The 18,012-nt window shown below is 33.9% G+C and overlaps 1 protein-coding gene across 13 annotated transcripts in view; it reads right to left on the minus strand.

Annotated features, from left to right (window-relative positions):
• LOC149654199 (uncharacterized) overlaps positions 1 to 18,012 on the minus strand; it is a 59,898-nt gene that overhangs the window by 16,392 nt on the left and 25,494 nt on the right. For 6 of the 13 annotated variants that reach the window (XM_089845609.1, XM_089845607.1, XM_089845606.1 and 3 more), the window contains exons 2-7: positions 6,622 to 7,518; positions 5,350 to 5,616; positions 3,399 to 3,509; positions 3,118 to 3,210; positions 986 to 1,075; positions 217 to 312 (exon numbers count right to left, since the gene is read on the minus strand). In XM_089845609.1, the coding sequence (XP_089701735.1) occupies positions 217 to 312; positions 986 to 1,075; positions 3,118 to 3,210; positions 3,399 to 3,509; positions 5,350 to 5,616; positions 6,622 to 7,509 (1,545 nt within the window). In that variant the 5' untranslated portion in view covers positions 7,510 to 7,518. Of the gene's footprint in view, positions 1 to 216; positions 313 to 985; positions 1,076 to 3,117; positions 3,211 to 3,398; positions 3,510 to 5,349; positions 5,617 to 6,621; positions 7,519 to 14,134; positions 14,277 to 18,012 lie in introns of those variants that run through there. The other 7 variants (XM_089845612.1, XM_089845611.1, XM_089845616.1 and 4 more) reach the window with 5 other exon arrangements.

The raw sequence follows: 18,012 nt of genomic DNA on the forward strand, positions 1-18,012 counted from the left end.
ATCACAAGAACTAATTTAGGTGATAAGGGTTATATATATTATACAATATAACAAAAATCCATATAAGACCTGGGAATGTTCAAAGATATAATAGGGCTGTATTGCCATTTATTATCTTCGGTTTTCTCATTTAGTAACAGGTCAAATGTATAAGCTGATGGAAACCTTAGGTCTTATATGGGTTCTTGAATACAACACTATCAGGCAAACACTTACAAGTTGTTTAATATCGATACCAGTGCTAATAATTTCTTTAGATTCTTTACTCATATCATCCTCGTTAACGGAGTTAGATTTGGAATAACTTGATTTCTAATAAACACATCACACGAAAATCATAAGAAACACATGCTTGTAACATATATGCAAACGTGCAAAAATAAACGCAAGAATCTCAATTTCTCAATACATCTAACGCCTAGACTAAACCACGATATCTTATCGAGGTTGTATACTAGAGTTTGTATTTCAAAACCCACACATTTTATCGCATAAGCGATAAAACACGAGTTATAACCTCAAAAAATTAACGTTTTCGGACGTTTTCTTCTTTTTAATCACAAAGTTGGATTATGAAATTATTTTGATGTGGGACTATAATTTATTTTTATGGGTTATCAGGCACTAAATTTAATATAATTCGACCTCTGTTCTATTATTTAATTTATATTGAGTTTCTTGCGTAATTAAAACCGAATTTAAGTAATTGTTAACGCTATCTTACAACTAACTCAGGGCTGATACCCTAGTTAACAGGTTTAGTTAAAATAGTAACCAATTAAACTGCTATAATATAGTTTTGCAAAACTTTCACTTGAAACTGTGCAGATAATACATTTTGCAGTGGATATCAAAAGTGGAAAATGTTAAAAAAAAATATATCAACTTTTAGGTTAAAAGGAGATCAGTATCAGCCATGATATGTAATAACTTCAACTTGATTTTGGCTTCTATTTAACTAATATTAAATTAATTCAAAACTTACGAGGGATTGTAAGTCTACGTTGGTTACCGCAATTTCTTTAGTGGGTGAAACGGGTATTTCTTGTTCGGCATGCATCACATATTGATTTCGCTATAAAATTAGTGCATTCAAAAACAAAATAATCAAAAACCATGCGAAAAATAAAACAAAACATAAATTCAGAATTTATTTTAAAGCTAGATGCACACTAAATAATTTTTGCATTTTAAAGTTAGTGTAAAAACGCGAGTGAAATTAAGAACACTAAAAAAATTAAGCCTGCATCCAGCTTAAATTAGTTTGTTAAAAAATATATCAAAATTTTTACGGAAAACTTTAGGTTTTAGATAAAAGATTCATAAGTTCAAAATAAGTAAACACCAGTCATATCTTCGTTAATTATAGTCCAATTTTGACTGAATTAGGCTCATTTTGCAGCGATAATCTATCTTTATGAATCAGTAATCTTATAGAAACCCCAAACCTTCCGTAAAAATAATTAAATTAATAATTAAACTGTATAAAAATTGGGTTGATTTAATAACAACAACTTACCAGCCATAAAAGAATTGTTAAAAACGCGAATAAAAAGGGACAAGCTAGCAATATTAATGTTATTGATGCCAGCGTCATTACGGAGCGAATCGCGTACGACACCTTACCAATGAGATTTCTAAACATATCGAACATAAAAATATAGAGGCTTTCTTTAGTTAATTATAATTATAAAACGCCGGGGCGTTTCGCACCGTTAAGCTAATAAAAACACCACTACTCAAGACTTAAAGGTACGTAGATAGACTAAGGAATCGTACACTTCAATTACTAGAATTCTCAAAGGTTAAGTATCATTACGGAAAGCGATTGCGCTCGGTGTATCAAAATTGCGCTGATAAAAAGAATACAAAACTGATTGCGGCATATTAAATGAAAATACGGCATATCTAATAAAATTAATCTAAAGTTGTCAAGCCGTACCGCATTTTTATGAGAATGTTATACCTTCTCAAACAACAGCTACCGCATTTATGATTTAAAAGTTTACTTTCTGAATGCATTAGGTTATTTAATTTTCCAAGCAAATATCATGATTTGGATGAGAAGGTAAATATGACGTGAAATTGAAAATTAATATTAATATAAATATCGTGATTATGTTTGGTTAAATGGAATGAAAGGTATTTCGTTTTTTATCCAGTATAGTTAATTAGCGACACGACATATTAACCTGGTATTACTTTTCCATTGGAGAAAGTTGGTATTTGTTGGCTTACAGGATAAATATATGGTTTTCACTAAAGATGTGGTTTTTTTATATATTTTTGCCATTTCCGCAGTGCTGCCAGATCGTTGGCGAGTAAAGAGAATAATAATAGCAGAGAGAAAGGCTAGTAGTTCGGATTGAATCATGACTAGACTAACTTAGCTGACAACACAGCATTGAAGTTAAAACTGAGGAACTTTGTTGAAAAGCTTTATTTTGAAAGCGGAATTTGGTTATTCAATCAAGCGAATATTGTCGATATTAAGTTTTTATTACAATTTATCCTGACACCCTAAAAATAATAATAATAATACTACTTCCAATGGAAAAGTTAGCATTATTTACACCAGGTTAACTTGACTTGGTTAATTGGTTATCTGATTGACAGGGGTTTGCAGATAGGTGAGCGGGTATTGGTCAATGAGCGCAATTAAAACCAAATACCACCAAGCTCACCTGGACGCTCTTAAAGTTGCTCAATTGCTTTTTAGCAGCGATATTCACCGACTGTTTGCGTTCAACTATGGGTGGTTTGTTGATAATTCCCTAAACAGATAGAGAGAGAAAGTAAAGCATGCAGACGTTAAGCCCAGAAGAATTTAAGCAAAGAAAAGAGAATTTACAAGAAGACGTTCCTAGAAGAAAAAAGAAGCCCCCGAGACACCATTTAGTTTTAGTTTTTGTTTCTTTCGGAAGAATGGAAACGCGAAGGGTTATTTTCAGAGTAAAATCTAATTGCTTGGCAAACGCGTACCTATAAAGCCCTACCTATCATGGTAAGCTACAAGAATATTGTATTTTGAAACGAAAAGAGTAGATGAGTGAGGATAAGTCTGGAGAATGGGTAGAAATAATTACACAAAGCGAAACGGAAATAGAAGAACCATACCAAACTCTTCAGATCAACAGCCAAGACTACCTCTTTCGGCGACGTTTGTAAATCTTCGCTGTCATTTGGTTGTGGAGGGGAATGACTATCATCCTATTACACATGTTTATAATTTCAAAGACGTCACATATTTGGAGGGAAAAAAATAGACACAAAAACTTTGACGTTAGACGAAAACTTAACAATATACAAACAATAAGGATTTCTTCAAGGTAACGACTTAGAACTTGTCCCCCTAATTAGAAACAAAGCCCAATTCAGCCAATTAGTTCCAATCTTACCAATTTGGTGACTGATATGGGACACTCAATCTTGGGAGTTTCAACTTCTTCATCGGATGATTCTGATGATTCTGAATCATTTTTACGGTGACGGGTTCCATTCAGGTCAATCTGAGCATGCGCGAAAGAAAAATAAAACACAATAGGATTCATGCTTAGGATGTAATGATAATCAAAATGGGGGATAAATATAACCAATTTATCGATGCCATCTTTTAAATTCAGTTATTACGTCACCAAGGTAATGAAAAAACTAAGGAAGATACTACTGCTTTTAAAAGATGGTTTCCGATCAGATTGCATAATAAAGAGTTTAAGAAATTGGTCAAAAGACGTGTACGAAAAAGAGTAACACTTTAGACGGCCTGCACTTCCAGTTGGATGGGTCGAAATTTCACAAGAACTAAGCCTAATCTGAAAATGCAAATTGGAAAGCAACTGCGATTTTCTCTCAACCCAAACTTACTTGAAAGAGCGTACGTCTACAACGCTAGACGTTTTCATACAAGTTTTTTGATCAATTTCTTACCCTCTTACTAATATTTCGCAAAAATAAATCATTTTATAATGAAGGAACGGTTTATAACTTCATCTGAAAACCACAGTGTAATTCCGGGGGTTCTCAAACTTTCAAATAATAGTACAAATACCATGGTAGGACATCGACATAATAATCTTAGCAGTTCACAACACGAAGTATTTAACTTAAAACCCATGCTCAATTAAAAATTGGGAACTTGGGTTGAAATAATTCAATCATAACTATGCGGTTGAAATAAACAAAGGGTCGCAAAATAACAGCTGAATAGAGGGGATGGATTGTTTCAAATAAAGACGATTGGGATTGTTCCGAATGATGAATAAATCTACTTACGAATGACTTAACGATAATCCAAAATGAAAGCATCAAAGTTGATTATCTTACACGGCTAATTATAGCGCCTAGAACTTTCCTTAATCACCTTATAGGTATGGTTTAGCTGTCTACCTATTTTGGCGCTTGAATAACGGCGCAAAGTATAACAGTCTAGTGTATACAGCCCGTTTTCGAATACGCGTACAGTACATACACCTGTAAACTATATTCTAACCCCAGGTTGTTGTTGGAAGGAAAAGCTAGCCGAGAAATATTTCATTAATTCATAATCTCGCTCGCGCTACAACAAACTAAATCACCTACACTATACCCCGACACACTGGCTTCTGGGTTCTAGCCAATCGAGTTAAAATTATGAAACTAAACGTCTGTGTAACGCAGCGAGATAAAAGCTATATATATATACTAATATATAACGCAAAAAGGCTCATATTGATATAGTGATGTACGTGTAATAATCTCTTAAGGTTGGTGGTCCCCACCACTCGAGTGGAAATAAAGGCTTTTGCCTTCTTGCAAATTCATGATTGAAGGTTCGACTAAAGACTATGGTACGTATCTTCGGATAGAGGAGATCTTAGAAAGGTGTGTTTCATCGAAAGATTCTTTTAAATTGTCTTATCTAAAGTTAAAGGTCTCTCAGAGTAAAATTCTCTAGAAATTTATCCTTTTCGTTAAACAGAAGTCATTTAATTAAAATATAGCTGTTTCTTTTAAGGAATGCTGCAAAATGTATGCAACGTTTGGTGAAGCACTGTCAAGGCTTAACACCGACTAAATAGGAAAGTGGACTGCGAAACCGCACGTAGTTAATTCTCGCGTCGTTCTTGAACAAGGTCTCAATAAAAAGGAGAGGACGTGTTCATACTTATATGGTGAAACTCTTAAGGGTCATATTTTAGACTGCTTTAATTAAATGAAGTACTTAAAAATATTACTAAGAGGTGTCGATAAACCCCTTTCACCGTTCAATAACCAGAACAACGTCCTTCAACCCGTAACACACACCTTCAAAGACACTTTTTGTTCCAAACCCTCCCAAAAAAAAAATAATAACAAGATTAATCGCCTTACCTTATTTTCAACTCCGTTTAGTGGTTTATTACTCCTGATAGTGGTGACGCTTGTATTGTCGACCGACGATGTCTTGGTACTCGTGATCATATTGTTAGACTTCTCTTCAACGCGAGTGACGTTCGACTTCTTCATGATGATCTCCTTCGATTGTTTGGTGCCTGATTCGTGTTCCGAGACGCTGCTCTCGGAAGACGTCGAAGATATTTTCTTCTTTTGCGTCGTCGTCGCTGTCAAGTTCTTTTTAGCGACTAATTTCGCTCGTGACTTTGGGAAAAAAGGGGGGAGAGAAAAGACTCAATTAGAATATAAAAACGAGTTATGATATGAATGAATTAAAAAAATTGTAACGTTGTCGCGCTTCGCGGAAAACGATCTTTTAGTGAAATAAACGCGTGTCAGGCTTAGGAAGGTGTTTGGTAGACCTGTTCCTATTTCTTTTAAAAGTGAGAACTTAACAAGGCATTAGCAAATCTAACAAAACCCTATATAGATTGCGCTTATCTTTTACTTTGCGTCAAAGAAAACTAGGCTTAACTCGAATATTTTATTATCGATGTTAAAGTCACGGTCACCCGGAGTTTTCTCGAAACGATACGTCATTAGTTAACCATCGAGTAGCTTCGCTTTAAGCAAACTTAAAAAGCAGCGGTATTAACGCCTCCCCAATAAAAACAACGCCAAAGAGCTTAATGAATTATTAGCGCTTGTAGTTAAGTTATTGTAGGCATTATCTCTCAACCAACGAAAAGGTCACGGCTCGGTTGCCAGGTAGCCAACAAAATATCAAGATATACACGTATGTTAAGTATCAATACAAAAACATTTATATACGGAAGGAGTACAAATTGACAGTGATATACTCGAGTTTTTATACACTTTATCGTTAATGTTTCAAGCTTTGAATATATAACTGAAGAGGTGAGCTGTTAGAACGCTTTAACTGACGTCTTACCTTGCTGTAATTTTCAAATTTAATGGGATTGGTCGATAGACTCGATACACGGGCCAGTGTCTAGTGGCTACTCAACTGGAACAAATTACGCGTAAGCCTACTAACAGGGTGGTCTTGTTTGTTTAATCTTTTGGAACTTTAGTTCAAAATTCTAATTTTTGGATAAGGGAGGGACTGTGCTAAATATGATATAGTGATAGCTATACGAGGCTTAAGAGTGTAAACATCAAAGAATTTGCCTAATGGTCCCCAACCAAGGTCTAATAACTTCCAGGAAATTTATAATTTTGAATTAAAAACAAAAAGTGGTTACTTACATCGGACTCAGAGTCAGAGGACAGTGTCTCCTCATGCATTAAGTTGTCCTCAAACACATCATGCTTGTTGGGAGCGGCGAGAGAGTCGCCATCAACAACATCGGACTCTTGGTCCGAATGCTGTTGGTGGGACTCCTCTTTAATGATTCGCCCCCCGGTACTTTCCACGCTAGAAGCGTAGCTTGTTACGGTTACTACATCGACACACTGAACTACACTCGAATCGACATGTTCGTTAGTACTACTAGAGCCAAGCAAATCAATCATTTCCGACGAAGAGGTGGTACTTTCGCCCGATTTTTCCGAAGGTGGACGCGAATCGTCGCTACCTCCGCTACTTCCGCCGCCAGTCCCGGACGCGGGGACAACGGTCACGGCATCGATAAGGACCAAATCGGGGTTAGGGTTAGAAATAGCCGGGTTATCCAATATGTCCGGACCCGCGCTAGTGACCTCTAGAGTACCATTTACGTTAACATTATTAGAAGACTGTTCCGGGTTAATTTGGACCTCAGCCTGTTGTTGACATTCGGGTATTTCTTGTTGGTTAATTATTACGTCCGAAGGTGGACTCTGGGGTTGCGGTTGTGGCGCGAGGTCGAGGTCAGAGGTTACCAAAGGGTCAAAGACGTTAAGAGACGGGTTTGTGTAATTGGCACTTTTGATTATGATAGGTTCACTGTTTCTATCTTCCGCCCGCGAATCTTCGTCCGAGGTGGGGGAAGTGGCCGCGTTGGCCAACTCTTGGAATTGGAAGCTCATGGGGTCGAAATCCAGGGTTAAGGGTGTGTCCAGTATCGTACTGCATTCCGGAGACTGGGGTGAATCGCAACCGTTACTTACTGGGGAACCGGAGTCCGCATCCGCCAGTCTCTCCACACCAGACATGGTGCTGTCCTGTAATGAAACCAAAGAATATACTAATTAAAGCACGCATCTAAAGAGACTAGCTAAACAAACGCTAGACGCGTGATGAATTGACTATAAGAATTATGCAAAACACACGAGGATTCAATTACATCTAATTATTTATTCCGTTCAGGCGCTTAACTAAACATCAACTCGCTCTTATGTAAATTGAGATATTCATAAGGCGTTTCATTAAAAAATGTAGTTGTACTACCAGTAGTTAATTAACCGCTTATAATGATCGGTACGGATCAAAAGTATCTAGTTTCATATTTCATAGATGTAAGTGAACGACCTAAACTAATATAACGAAATATCCTCGGCCAACTGAGACGGTTATTATTGGACTGGTGTTTCTTTTCTTTCGAGTTATGAACTTCTCCCGTTATTTAATAGCTTTACAATGAACTTTTTGACGCGTTACGATAAAAAACATAATTGTAAACCACATCTTAAAATCGTGATGAATTAAAAAAAAGCTATATATCAAACTCGGCAAAAATTATGTATATAAGAATTTGAAAATTCATTGACCGCGGAGATTTTTTTAACCCGCCCAATCAATCGAGGAAAATCGGGCAAATTTTTATCCGAACGCAAGAAATGATTCCCATCATTATGAAGAGCACTCATGCCGAAAACATTACCTAAAACTTGAATTGGAAGGGTTTTATATATTACTCATATTATTCAGGATTTTATTCAAGATCAACTATAATTCTTTGAAATATCGAAATGGCTGGCCGCTGAAAAGAAAGTGCATTCTTCTTTTTATACATATGATTTTCTATGGCATCACGAAAAGAATTGAGGAATTTTAGACTTGAAATTTTACTTCCGGAAAATTTATTCAATACGCAGGAGAATTATATTGCACAACTATTACACCACGTGACTGATTTTACCGAGTGTGGTTTAATACGTTGGCTCCTTAAAATAATTATTTATATCTTTTTTAATGTTGAAGATAGACACAATTCCAATATTTTTTCTTTTCGAATAAAATATCTTTTCCTATTAGATTAGTACAGTACTCTCTTAATGGCCAGTAAATTTAAGTTTTACTATCATCTTTCTCCTTTAAATGGGGCAAACAAACAGAACTCGTTCTTCTGGCAAGTTAAACTTCGCGTAATTAAATATTTATAATAGATTTACAATCAAACCGTTAAGAAAGTTGGAAGTGTAGAAACAATGAACAGTAGATTTCCTTCCTATTTAAGCCTTGGTAGAAGCCTAGGCTTACTTTGCTCCAACGCACGTTATTTAAGCGAATCTCTGAATTGTCTGAAAGGGGGTTTTACTGGTTCCAGCTGGTTACGTCATGTGTATTTTTTTATGCCTCCCTAATTTTAACCTTCATCCTTTTAGCATTAAGGCAAAAGGCTAGGCCGAGCCTTAACTGGGATAAAAATAACCCAAGAAGCCTCGGGAAAAAAACACCCAAGAGGGAAGAAGGTTTATTAGCTTTCTGCCACTCACAAGGCTACACATATATACCACCAACGTCAGGCTATGCACGTCTAAGTGTTTTTGTTGCAGGCTGAGATTTTATTATTTCCCTGTGGTAATAATATATTGTTTCATAAGGAATAAGTTGGGTAAGAGTTGTCAGCAAGCCTTGGTCCCAGTGATTCCAATACCTTTGCCCAAATATAATCGATTTGGGAAGCTTAATGTTGTATAGATACAGAAACATTCTCGGGAAATCAATGCGGAACATCTGTATAAGTGATGCATGAGTTCATAAGTTATGTTTCATAAGTTTGTCACTGGTTACTGAGAGATTATCATGAAGTAACGTAGGTCATAGATTTTTGTGAAGCGACGCCTGGTGAGGAGCTGTCAAAGGCTTAGTACAGACTAAATGGGTAGATAGACTGCAAAATTAACAGAGTGTAGTCAATTCTCGCTTGTCGTTCTCAAACTAGCTCTAAGTAAGTCTCTAGCATTACGAAGTATAGGTAGTGTCATACTTATTGAAGATATCTTATAAACTTATGTTAATAGTAAGAAACACATCAATAATCAAATAATGCTTTTGTTATGCGGTTCATCTACCAAAGGTTCATCAACAATGCAGTTCAGTTTGTGTATAAAATAATAATTCACGTCGGTTTATTACATTTAGAAATTGGATCATAGTGATCAGAACGAAATAATAATACCCTAATATGCTAGACGGCTTTGTAGCAGATTTAAAACATCCGTAGCTGAGTCAGTAGACGATAATATCGATTTCTAAATCCGGTGATGAAATCCCGTTCTAAAAATCAATATCGTGCTATGGGATTTGGTCTAATCCCAGACATACAAACTTAAATCTATAGATCATTTTACTAAATTCACGCAGTTAGTTGTTCAGCTGTACAAAGTTAAGCAAACTATTCATTTAAATTAATTTAACTTAAGTTCAGAAATATAATCATAGGCGGCAGCACTACCACGGAACCCTTCCTTTTCTTCAATATATCTGGAATATTTAATGAACAAATTTATCGACCATACAAGGATATGTTTTGAAAAGAAACCGGCCGGCTTTGACGATAAATTCCAGATATAGATAGAGAAAAAAAACCGGATTTGAAATTGATTCAATTCACGCGCGAGCGACGATCAAACTAAAATAATAATAATATACTCTTGATAACATACGATATCCCTTTCATTAAAGGCCATTTTAAAAGATGCAAGATCATAATTAAATTTAATGCCATTCATTGCTATCATATTAAAACTGGGACAATGTATATACATTTTATACATACACGTAGTGGCTCCACTATTACACAGATTGTTCTCTCACTTAGAAGTAATTAAAGCAAAGGCGCCACATTAGAAAAAGGCATAATTTCGTCAACACGCTTATCTTTCATCACTTGCCTTTTATCTCTAGTAGTTAACGTTAGAAATGCAGCAAACTAAAATGGAGATAAACACTCCAACGTTTTATATACCAAATATGGCTGGCAATTGAAAGCCTAGACAAGAATGCGTTGTATCATAAATAAATCAACTAAACCACTTGAACAAATTCAAGAATAATATTTTTGTAGCTAAGTTTAACTGAGGGGTTTAACACTATATCCACTTTAAAACAAAATTAACTAAGTATCTCTGCTTAAATTTTACTTTATCACTTGAAACACAAAAAGCTAGGGTTAATTATTGTCCATTACCTCTAGCTGGAATTCGGTGTTAGCTCGCGCGGTGGTCGAAATATGTAATAAGATTTATTCACTTTAATTCTGACCTCAATTTGATTTAAGTTTGTTTACCTTATTTGGATAAATAGAGTAAACAATAAGCAATTTAACACGTATATATGGGTCGAGGAGAGAAAACAATACCCCGTATTATCAAACGAATAACTATTTGTATTAATAAACTAATTTAAATACTAATTTTATATGGTTTACACCCTTGTTGTGCTTAAAATATATTAAAATCTTGATTACTGGGATGTATTTTTACAGCCCCTAAACGTGTTTCGTAATTAGTGGTTTCAAGGATAATATATAAATAAAGGGTTTGTGAAATTAAAAATATATTTACATTAATATTTGCATATATTATTAAATGAAATTTATGCACACTACACAGCACCTTTACACTAAATTTAATTCAACAAACAGAAGAAAATGAAGTATCATTAAAAACAACAGGGGTTTACTGATTTAACCCAGATTATACGTTATTATCCAACACCTATAATTTTCTAAATTTAAATATTTGATCTAAATTAAAATGATTTATCCCGGTTCCTTCTACGTATTAATCCCACATAAATGCCAACATTCTTGGATCCGACATTGCACCCACGCATGCGCAGAAAATAGAGGATAACGTCCTCAAAGCCTGCATTGAAATATCTTGGCAGTATCACCCCAGTCTCACATACAACGCCCATCCATTGAAAGACAAGTATACTGAAAATTCAATCTCTTCTTTTTATAGTTTAGGGCAAAACAGAAGAAAATTAACATTAAGTTGTCAAATAATTTAAAGTCACGTATTGCCTATAATTCAACACCCTTTCTAAAACATTTCCATGTTAAAGGAAAAGTCATAAAACATAACTTTACACCTTGGAAGATCAGCCTTTTTCTGAATATAAAAGGAAACATATTATTGCAAAATAATTAGTATTTAATTACTCTTAAAAACGAAAACTTCTGCGCCACCATTGGTTTAGTGACGTCTGCTATCCAGAACCTCTTATCCCTAAGGTATTGGTTGAATTCTGACAAGCTGAGAGAGGTAAGGGGTAAAGAAATTCGAGCTAGCAGACGCCTCTAAACCAATGGCGGATGGCACAGTAGTCCTCGTTTCTAAGACTAATTAAAGTCTAATTATTTTGTAAAAAGAGATCATTTATTTTCTTTTAATATTTAATTCCTTTTATATTAAGAAAAAGTCCGTTCTTTTAATGTCTAATATCACGTTTACCTGCAATTTCCCTGTTAAAAAATTGATTTCTTTAATTTAGTCAACTTCTTTCTGGGTTGTATATATATATATATAATTCTAAAGGGGTACAGTCCCTATCCAATTAACTTCCTGGAACGAGTTTAGAGTGCCAAGTTTTAAACGTATTAAACATATCATAAGTATAAATTAGTTCAAAAGTGGTTTTTTACTACTTATTTTTTTTCTTCAAGAAAAATATTCGCTACTCAAGCAGAATAATTGAGAGGGGAGTATTTAATAGCTAACTGTACTTGTGGAAGGAACTTGGGCGGGTTAAACTAGTTTTTTTGAATGTCAAAGTCGAGAAAACATTCCGGGAAATGAGTTTAAAAATACAGGGATTAAATGATTCGGACACTCTAATTTTCAAATCATCCTGGTTGGTTTTTAAAGAGGAGACAACTTAAGGGCATACTTATTATAATTAAGTTTAAATAGTAAAACGTAATTAAGTAACGTGAAGGAATTTGGGCTAAACCGTTTAGAAATCAACACCTATCTTGAACAATAACCATCGTCTGTTTACATCTATTTCCTCTATTTAATCTATTTTTGACGTAATAGAGTTGTTGAAACAGCTGCCCAAACCAAAGCTGTAGCTAGTAGAAGCGATTGCCAATAACTTAATTTTTGAGATTGAAAAAAGCAAAAAACATTAGGCCTAGTTTCGTTTTGTAAAAAATAAGAGCAAAACTCTTGTACCTGAGCCAATTTCCTCCATATTACGTATAGCACATAACATTAACGTAACCCTATTGCTAACTATGCTAAGCCTATTTTTAATTTTTGAATAAAAATATCAGGTCAACTCTAACGAAGAAAAAAATATATAACTATGGTTACAGAAGGTGGGTGCATTTACTGGCATCTGTTTAATTTGTTTGGGCATATAACTAATTCCAAACCGAGATTCCACCACGATAAAAGGCAGGGTCTTGGTTTGGTAGGGATAACCGGGTTAAGGGTAATCTAGTATACTCGAAACTTAACCTGAAAATCCGTTAAAACTATTTTGCAATACGAAAGTGCACTACAATCAAAGGTAAGGTATTGCCTTAACAAGTTAGCTTTGATTTACATTATCCCCCGCTTGGATATGTGCAGTCAAAATTAAACTACTAAGGATGACACGCTTTGATGTGTATGTGTCGAGCTTCTTCTACCTCGCTCCAAAAAACACACTGAGAATAGATTGTAACGTTCCCCTGACCGACATTTGACGACAAAATCCAACGCTAATGTAACTTTATTCAGTCTACGAATGCAAAAGGAAAGCACCCACGATTTCTTTCAACCAATATTTACGGTAATGCTCTTGCTTCAATACCAATTTTCAGATTCAGAAATTTTAAAAGTCTACCTTAGACGGAAGCGGATTCGACACAGTACAATGATGTGGGACAATAGATTACGTTATGGAAATTGACTTTTCCATTTTACCATTCGTGAAAACGAATTTTTCTATTAGACAAAAGGAAGTTAAGCTTTCTGAATTTCTTATAATGCTTTTGGAATTTTTAGAGCGGTTTATTTAGGTTTCTAAATTTTTCTTGGTATCCAAAATTAAATACTAAGATGTATTCTAATTTATATACCTGACTAAATTGAATTTATTTTTCATTATATAAAATTTTATTTGATTATTTTATTTGTTTTGGATTAAAAAACTGATAAGCAAGTTTAATACCAAATATTATTTGAATATAGCCTAAGAAAACTTTAATCGGTTACCTTTTTCGTTAATTTCATATCTATCGAATTAAGTTACTTAAATTCTAATATACCAATTTTTAATAGTTAGTATATATTATAAATATAATTTCAAAATCAATTCTGAGTTTCTGACAGTTTCTATAGCAACCAACCTCGGTATATAACATACTTTTAAAAATTTATAGTATTTCTTAATAATAAAAGCCAAAAACTTTAACAATTTAATTTTAAATTTCTAGACCCGTCTAAGCCTGGTCTAAAACCTTGTAAAAATAACCCAAAATAATACGTATTTTAATAATAGACAAGCCTTTAAACCATAAATCAAAAATTTAAAGGAATTTTTTGAAACTTCACAAAGTCCACTCAGACATACAAAAATAAAATATAAAACACTCCCAAATAGAAATTAATCATTTACCTGCGGCATCTGCTATACCGGTGAATTTCTTGAGCGAGAAAACCCGAATTTTTTCCCGTAACAATATAAATTTAACAACAAATAAAAAAAACTTCACGGAAAATATATAGTAGATTTAAACCGTTCACAATATATAACTTATAATACAATAAATGATTCGGAAATATTCGATATTCTTTATATTCTAGAAACCGTATTCGACTACAATTGTATCCAAAAGATTGAAGAAATGGCGCGTTCAGTAGTCAGTTCTTTAGAAATTCTAAACTGCAAATGGTGTGATCACGCTTTTACGATAAAGAGTGCGTGCTAGTTGGTTCCGAATCCTAAAAGGCTATATTTAGAAAGCTCCGCGCGGGGTAAAGCTAGCTATAACTACACCTGCCTTTACACTGGGATTACACCAGAGCGCTCCGAATACACTGAAACTCCCGGAGGATGGAGAGCGATGGAAAGCGAGGACTCTTAGAGGCTGCGAGAAAAACGGTCCAAAACAAAATGGTGCACCATTCACCGACCGACCAGCCCTTCCTTACGCAACTGTTATATGGGATGCAGTTTCATAACCCTGACTAAAAAAGAGTAGAATATTTTCAGTAGTTGAATGGGGGGATAAAAAATATCTAGGCCTGTGGGTTTGTCCAAGCGTAAAGCTTGAATAGAGAGCGAGGCTTACGACAAGAGTTATTTAACTCACGTTTCCGCCTGGGTTTAATTCGTCTTAGCTTAGTGGACAAAAAGTATTTCTTATTTTGCTCTATCCACATCCTCAAAACTAAACTAAAGTATTTCAAGCGTGAAGTTTTGGATATCTTGTCCCGAAAGGTATCACGCAACGCGTATGGTTATTTACACTCTTCGTTTGTGTGTTTTGGTCAGAAGAAAAAACTGGTTCTCTTATGGGTGTTTCGGTTAAGGATATGTACTGTATACGATTTCATATCAAGAATGTATCAAATTGTGTATAAAAGAAATATTTTTTTTCTTCCATTGGGGAATATTTATTGATTTTTTTCTTGTTCAAGTTTTATTTTCAAAATTATACTGTAGTCTGAATTTTTTCATGCACTTGATGAATTCACGCATCTCAAAAATGTTTTTTTTTTCACTTACACGTTTTTCAGGGCTATCTGTCTAAAAATGGTATTGTTTTTATGACAACTGGTCTTCAATATTTATTCAGGCGTTATGTTTATAATGCATTGAAGAAAAAATAAATAAACCCCACTGTTTTTGTCACTGCATGATAGAACGAATTTTTATTTAAATTAAAAAAAATATATTTTGTTGAAGTTTGTTTCAACTTGATGATTGATATTGTTGGTTAAAGGTAATTTTAAATTAAATTGTTTATTCACTTTAGTAAGTAGGTTTTTCAACGTTTGTTTATTCTGTTACATGACAGCGTCTTGCTTAATTAATTATGCATAATAGGTCAGTAGTTTAGTATACAGAACTCTTCATTAGTCTACAATTTTTTTTAAATTACTATTTTTTGGGAATAACGGGACTTCTACTTCATATTTTTGAATACAAGAATATATTAGAAAATTCCTCTTCATAAATCTAGGACGAGTACCGAACCAACCGGAAAATCGAAATTGGCCAAATTTCAGAGCGAAAATAGATGGCTTTGATAGATTTCCTATGAAGTTTTCTATCTTATAATAAAAACGAAAGAAAATTGGAATTTTAAAAATAGCGAAACTCGCCTGGCTATCTATCTCTAGACTTTGCAGTCTGAAACACACCCCCGTTTCGAAAGGAAACCATGCCAAGAAAATTTGAAAACGTCAAGATGTCTCACTCGCACCATCAAGTCAAATTACCACTACCGACGAATGAACAGAACTAAACTCAACTAATTACTGTATTAGTTTTAAAAAAACTTTTCTGTTCTTAAAATATTACTTTCAAGAAAAACTTGCAGGGAAAGGTGTTGAAAAACATGAAATGGTTACTATTTCTAATTTCTACCTATATTGAAATGAACTGAACAGAACTGAACTGAACTATATACCGTATTCGTTTTCAAAACCTATCTGTTCTTGAAAGATTACTTTTAAGAAAAACTTGCATTGAAGTGTTGAAAAGTATAAAATGGTTATAACTGATGTTGATAATGAAATGAACAGATCTGAACTGAACTAATTACTGCATTCGGTTTTAAAAACGTACGTTTCTCTACTTTGAAGGTTACTTCGAAGAAACTTAAAAAAAATGACAAGTGTTGAAAATATGAAACGGCACAAAGTGAACCACTCACAAAATGGATCACTAACTTTACACAAAAAAAAGAAGAGACAAAAATGTATATCAAAATGGGGAAATACTTTTCCAATTTTTTTCGTGACATTGAAATCTCTTTGTTCTACGGATACGGTCTGCTAAGTTAAAGTATGTTTTGAAAACTAAGGCACGTTTACGTAAAAATAAAGGTGAACATAATCCTCAATGACGATTTCATCCTCTTTCCTTTTAGGTTTTTCTGTCAACGGCACGCGTTCATCCTTAAAATAATTACCCTCTCTAATTACGTCTTTACATTTAATTGCCGAGGATTTTTTATTTTTTATTTTTCCCCAATTGATTTGGAACGAGATAAAATTATTGAAAAAAATTTATAATTAAGAAAAATGTTATTAGAAACTGTAAGATTCTCTACCAAAAAATACTATACATAAATTATGAATTAAGACCTTACATGGTACTAATTACGAAAAGCCAAAAAAGGTAAAAACAGTATAATATATAATATTAAGGTCGTCAGGAAGTTTCAGTAAATTATGTGGGGGCCATTTTTCAAGATGGCGGCGGGTTAGTTAGTAAAAATTCATTTCCCTACCAACTTGTTTCAATATTTTTTTGGAGTGGATTTCACAAATATTTTTAGATTATTATCTACGTTAATTTGAAAAAACCCTAAAAAGTTAACTTTAATAATTAATCAAGCCGCAACTATGTTGTCTTTGTTCATTAAACTATTAAAAAACACTTTTTCAAGTTTTCATAATTACCCCTGGAAATAATTCACGATTTTTTGGTACATTACAAAAGTTTAAATATACAAAACCTCATCACGAAAAGTTTATTTTTAAACTTACCTCTAGTATTCAATTGAAAGTTGTATTAAACAGACAAGGATGCAATTTTAAAATTTCAAAACAAAACAATGCATCCCCATATTAGAGAAATAACACACGACCCCATACCATAGATGCGGGGAAGATATTTTGTTGCCATTTACACTTATAAAAAATCTAGATAAAAGTAAATTTTTATTACCCCTAAATAACAAAGAAAATGAGTTTAAGATATCTTCCATGGAGTCTCGAATATTTTTTATTATTATCTTTTTTGATGATAATGTATAGCCTTGAAATAGTTCATAAACGAAGGAGTTCATCCCTTTGAAAGAACCGAGAAGTGAACCCTTAAAAATATCCTGAAAGATTAAAGCGGTCACAGGAAATCAAAACTGATAATTTTCAAGATTTTTTTTTCTCACATTTGGAACAGATATAAATGATATATTTATATCAGTTCTGGGTTGTTTTTACAATTCGAAATGAAATAACTATCGAACAATGTGTGGAGGCTGCACGTTACGTCATTTTCTCCGCTTTATCACTTACAGACAGCCGCCATTTTGAATAATACTTAAACACCCTCAATTATATTAATGCTAGAGATAAACTTCGTAAGGGGTTCGGAGAATACAATGAATAGATGGACCCTTTTCAAAATATAGTCTGCTAGATATTGCTTGATATAGGGTTAAAACGGAACATCCGGTATGTGGACGCAAAGACATTAGAGAGGACTTCAAAGTTACCAGTCCATCACAGAATTTGGTCCGCATTGGTTGAACCCACATC

This window comes from Phalangium opilio, unplaced genomic scaffold (assembly GCF_054372755.1).
Source record: "Phalangium opilio isolate 3A_F unplaced genomic scaffold, DU_Popi_V2 ptg000079l_1, whole genome shotgun sequence".
In the NCBI taxonomy this organism is placed as follows: Eukaryota; Metazoa; Arthropoda; class Arachnida; order Opiliones; family Phalangiidae; genus Phalangium; species Phalangium opilio.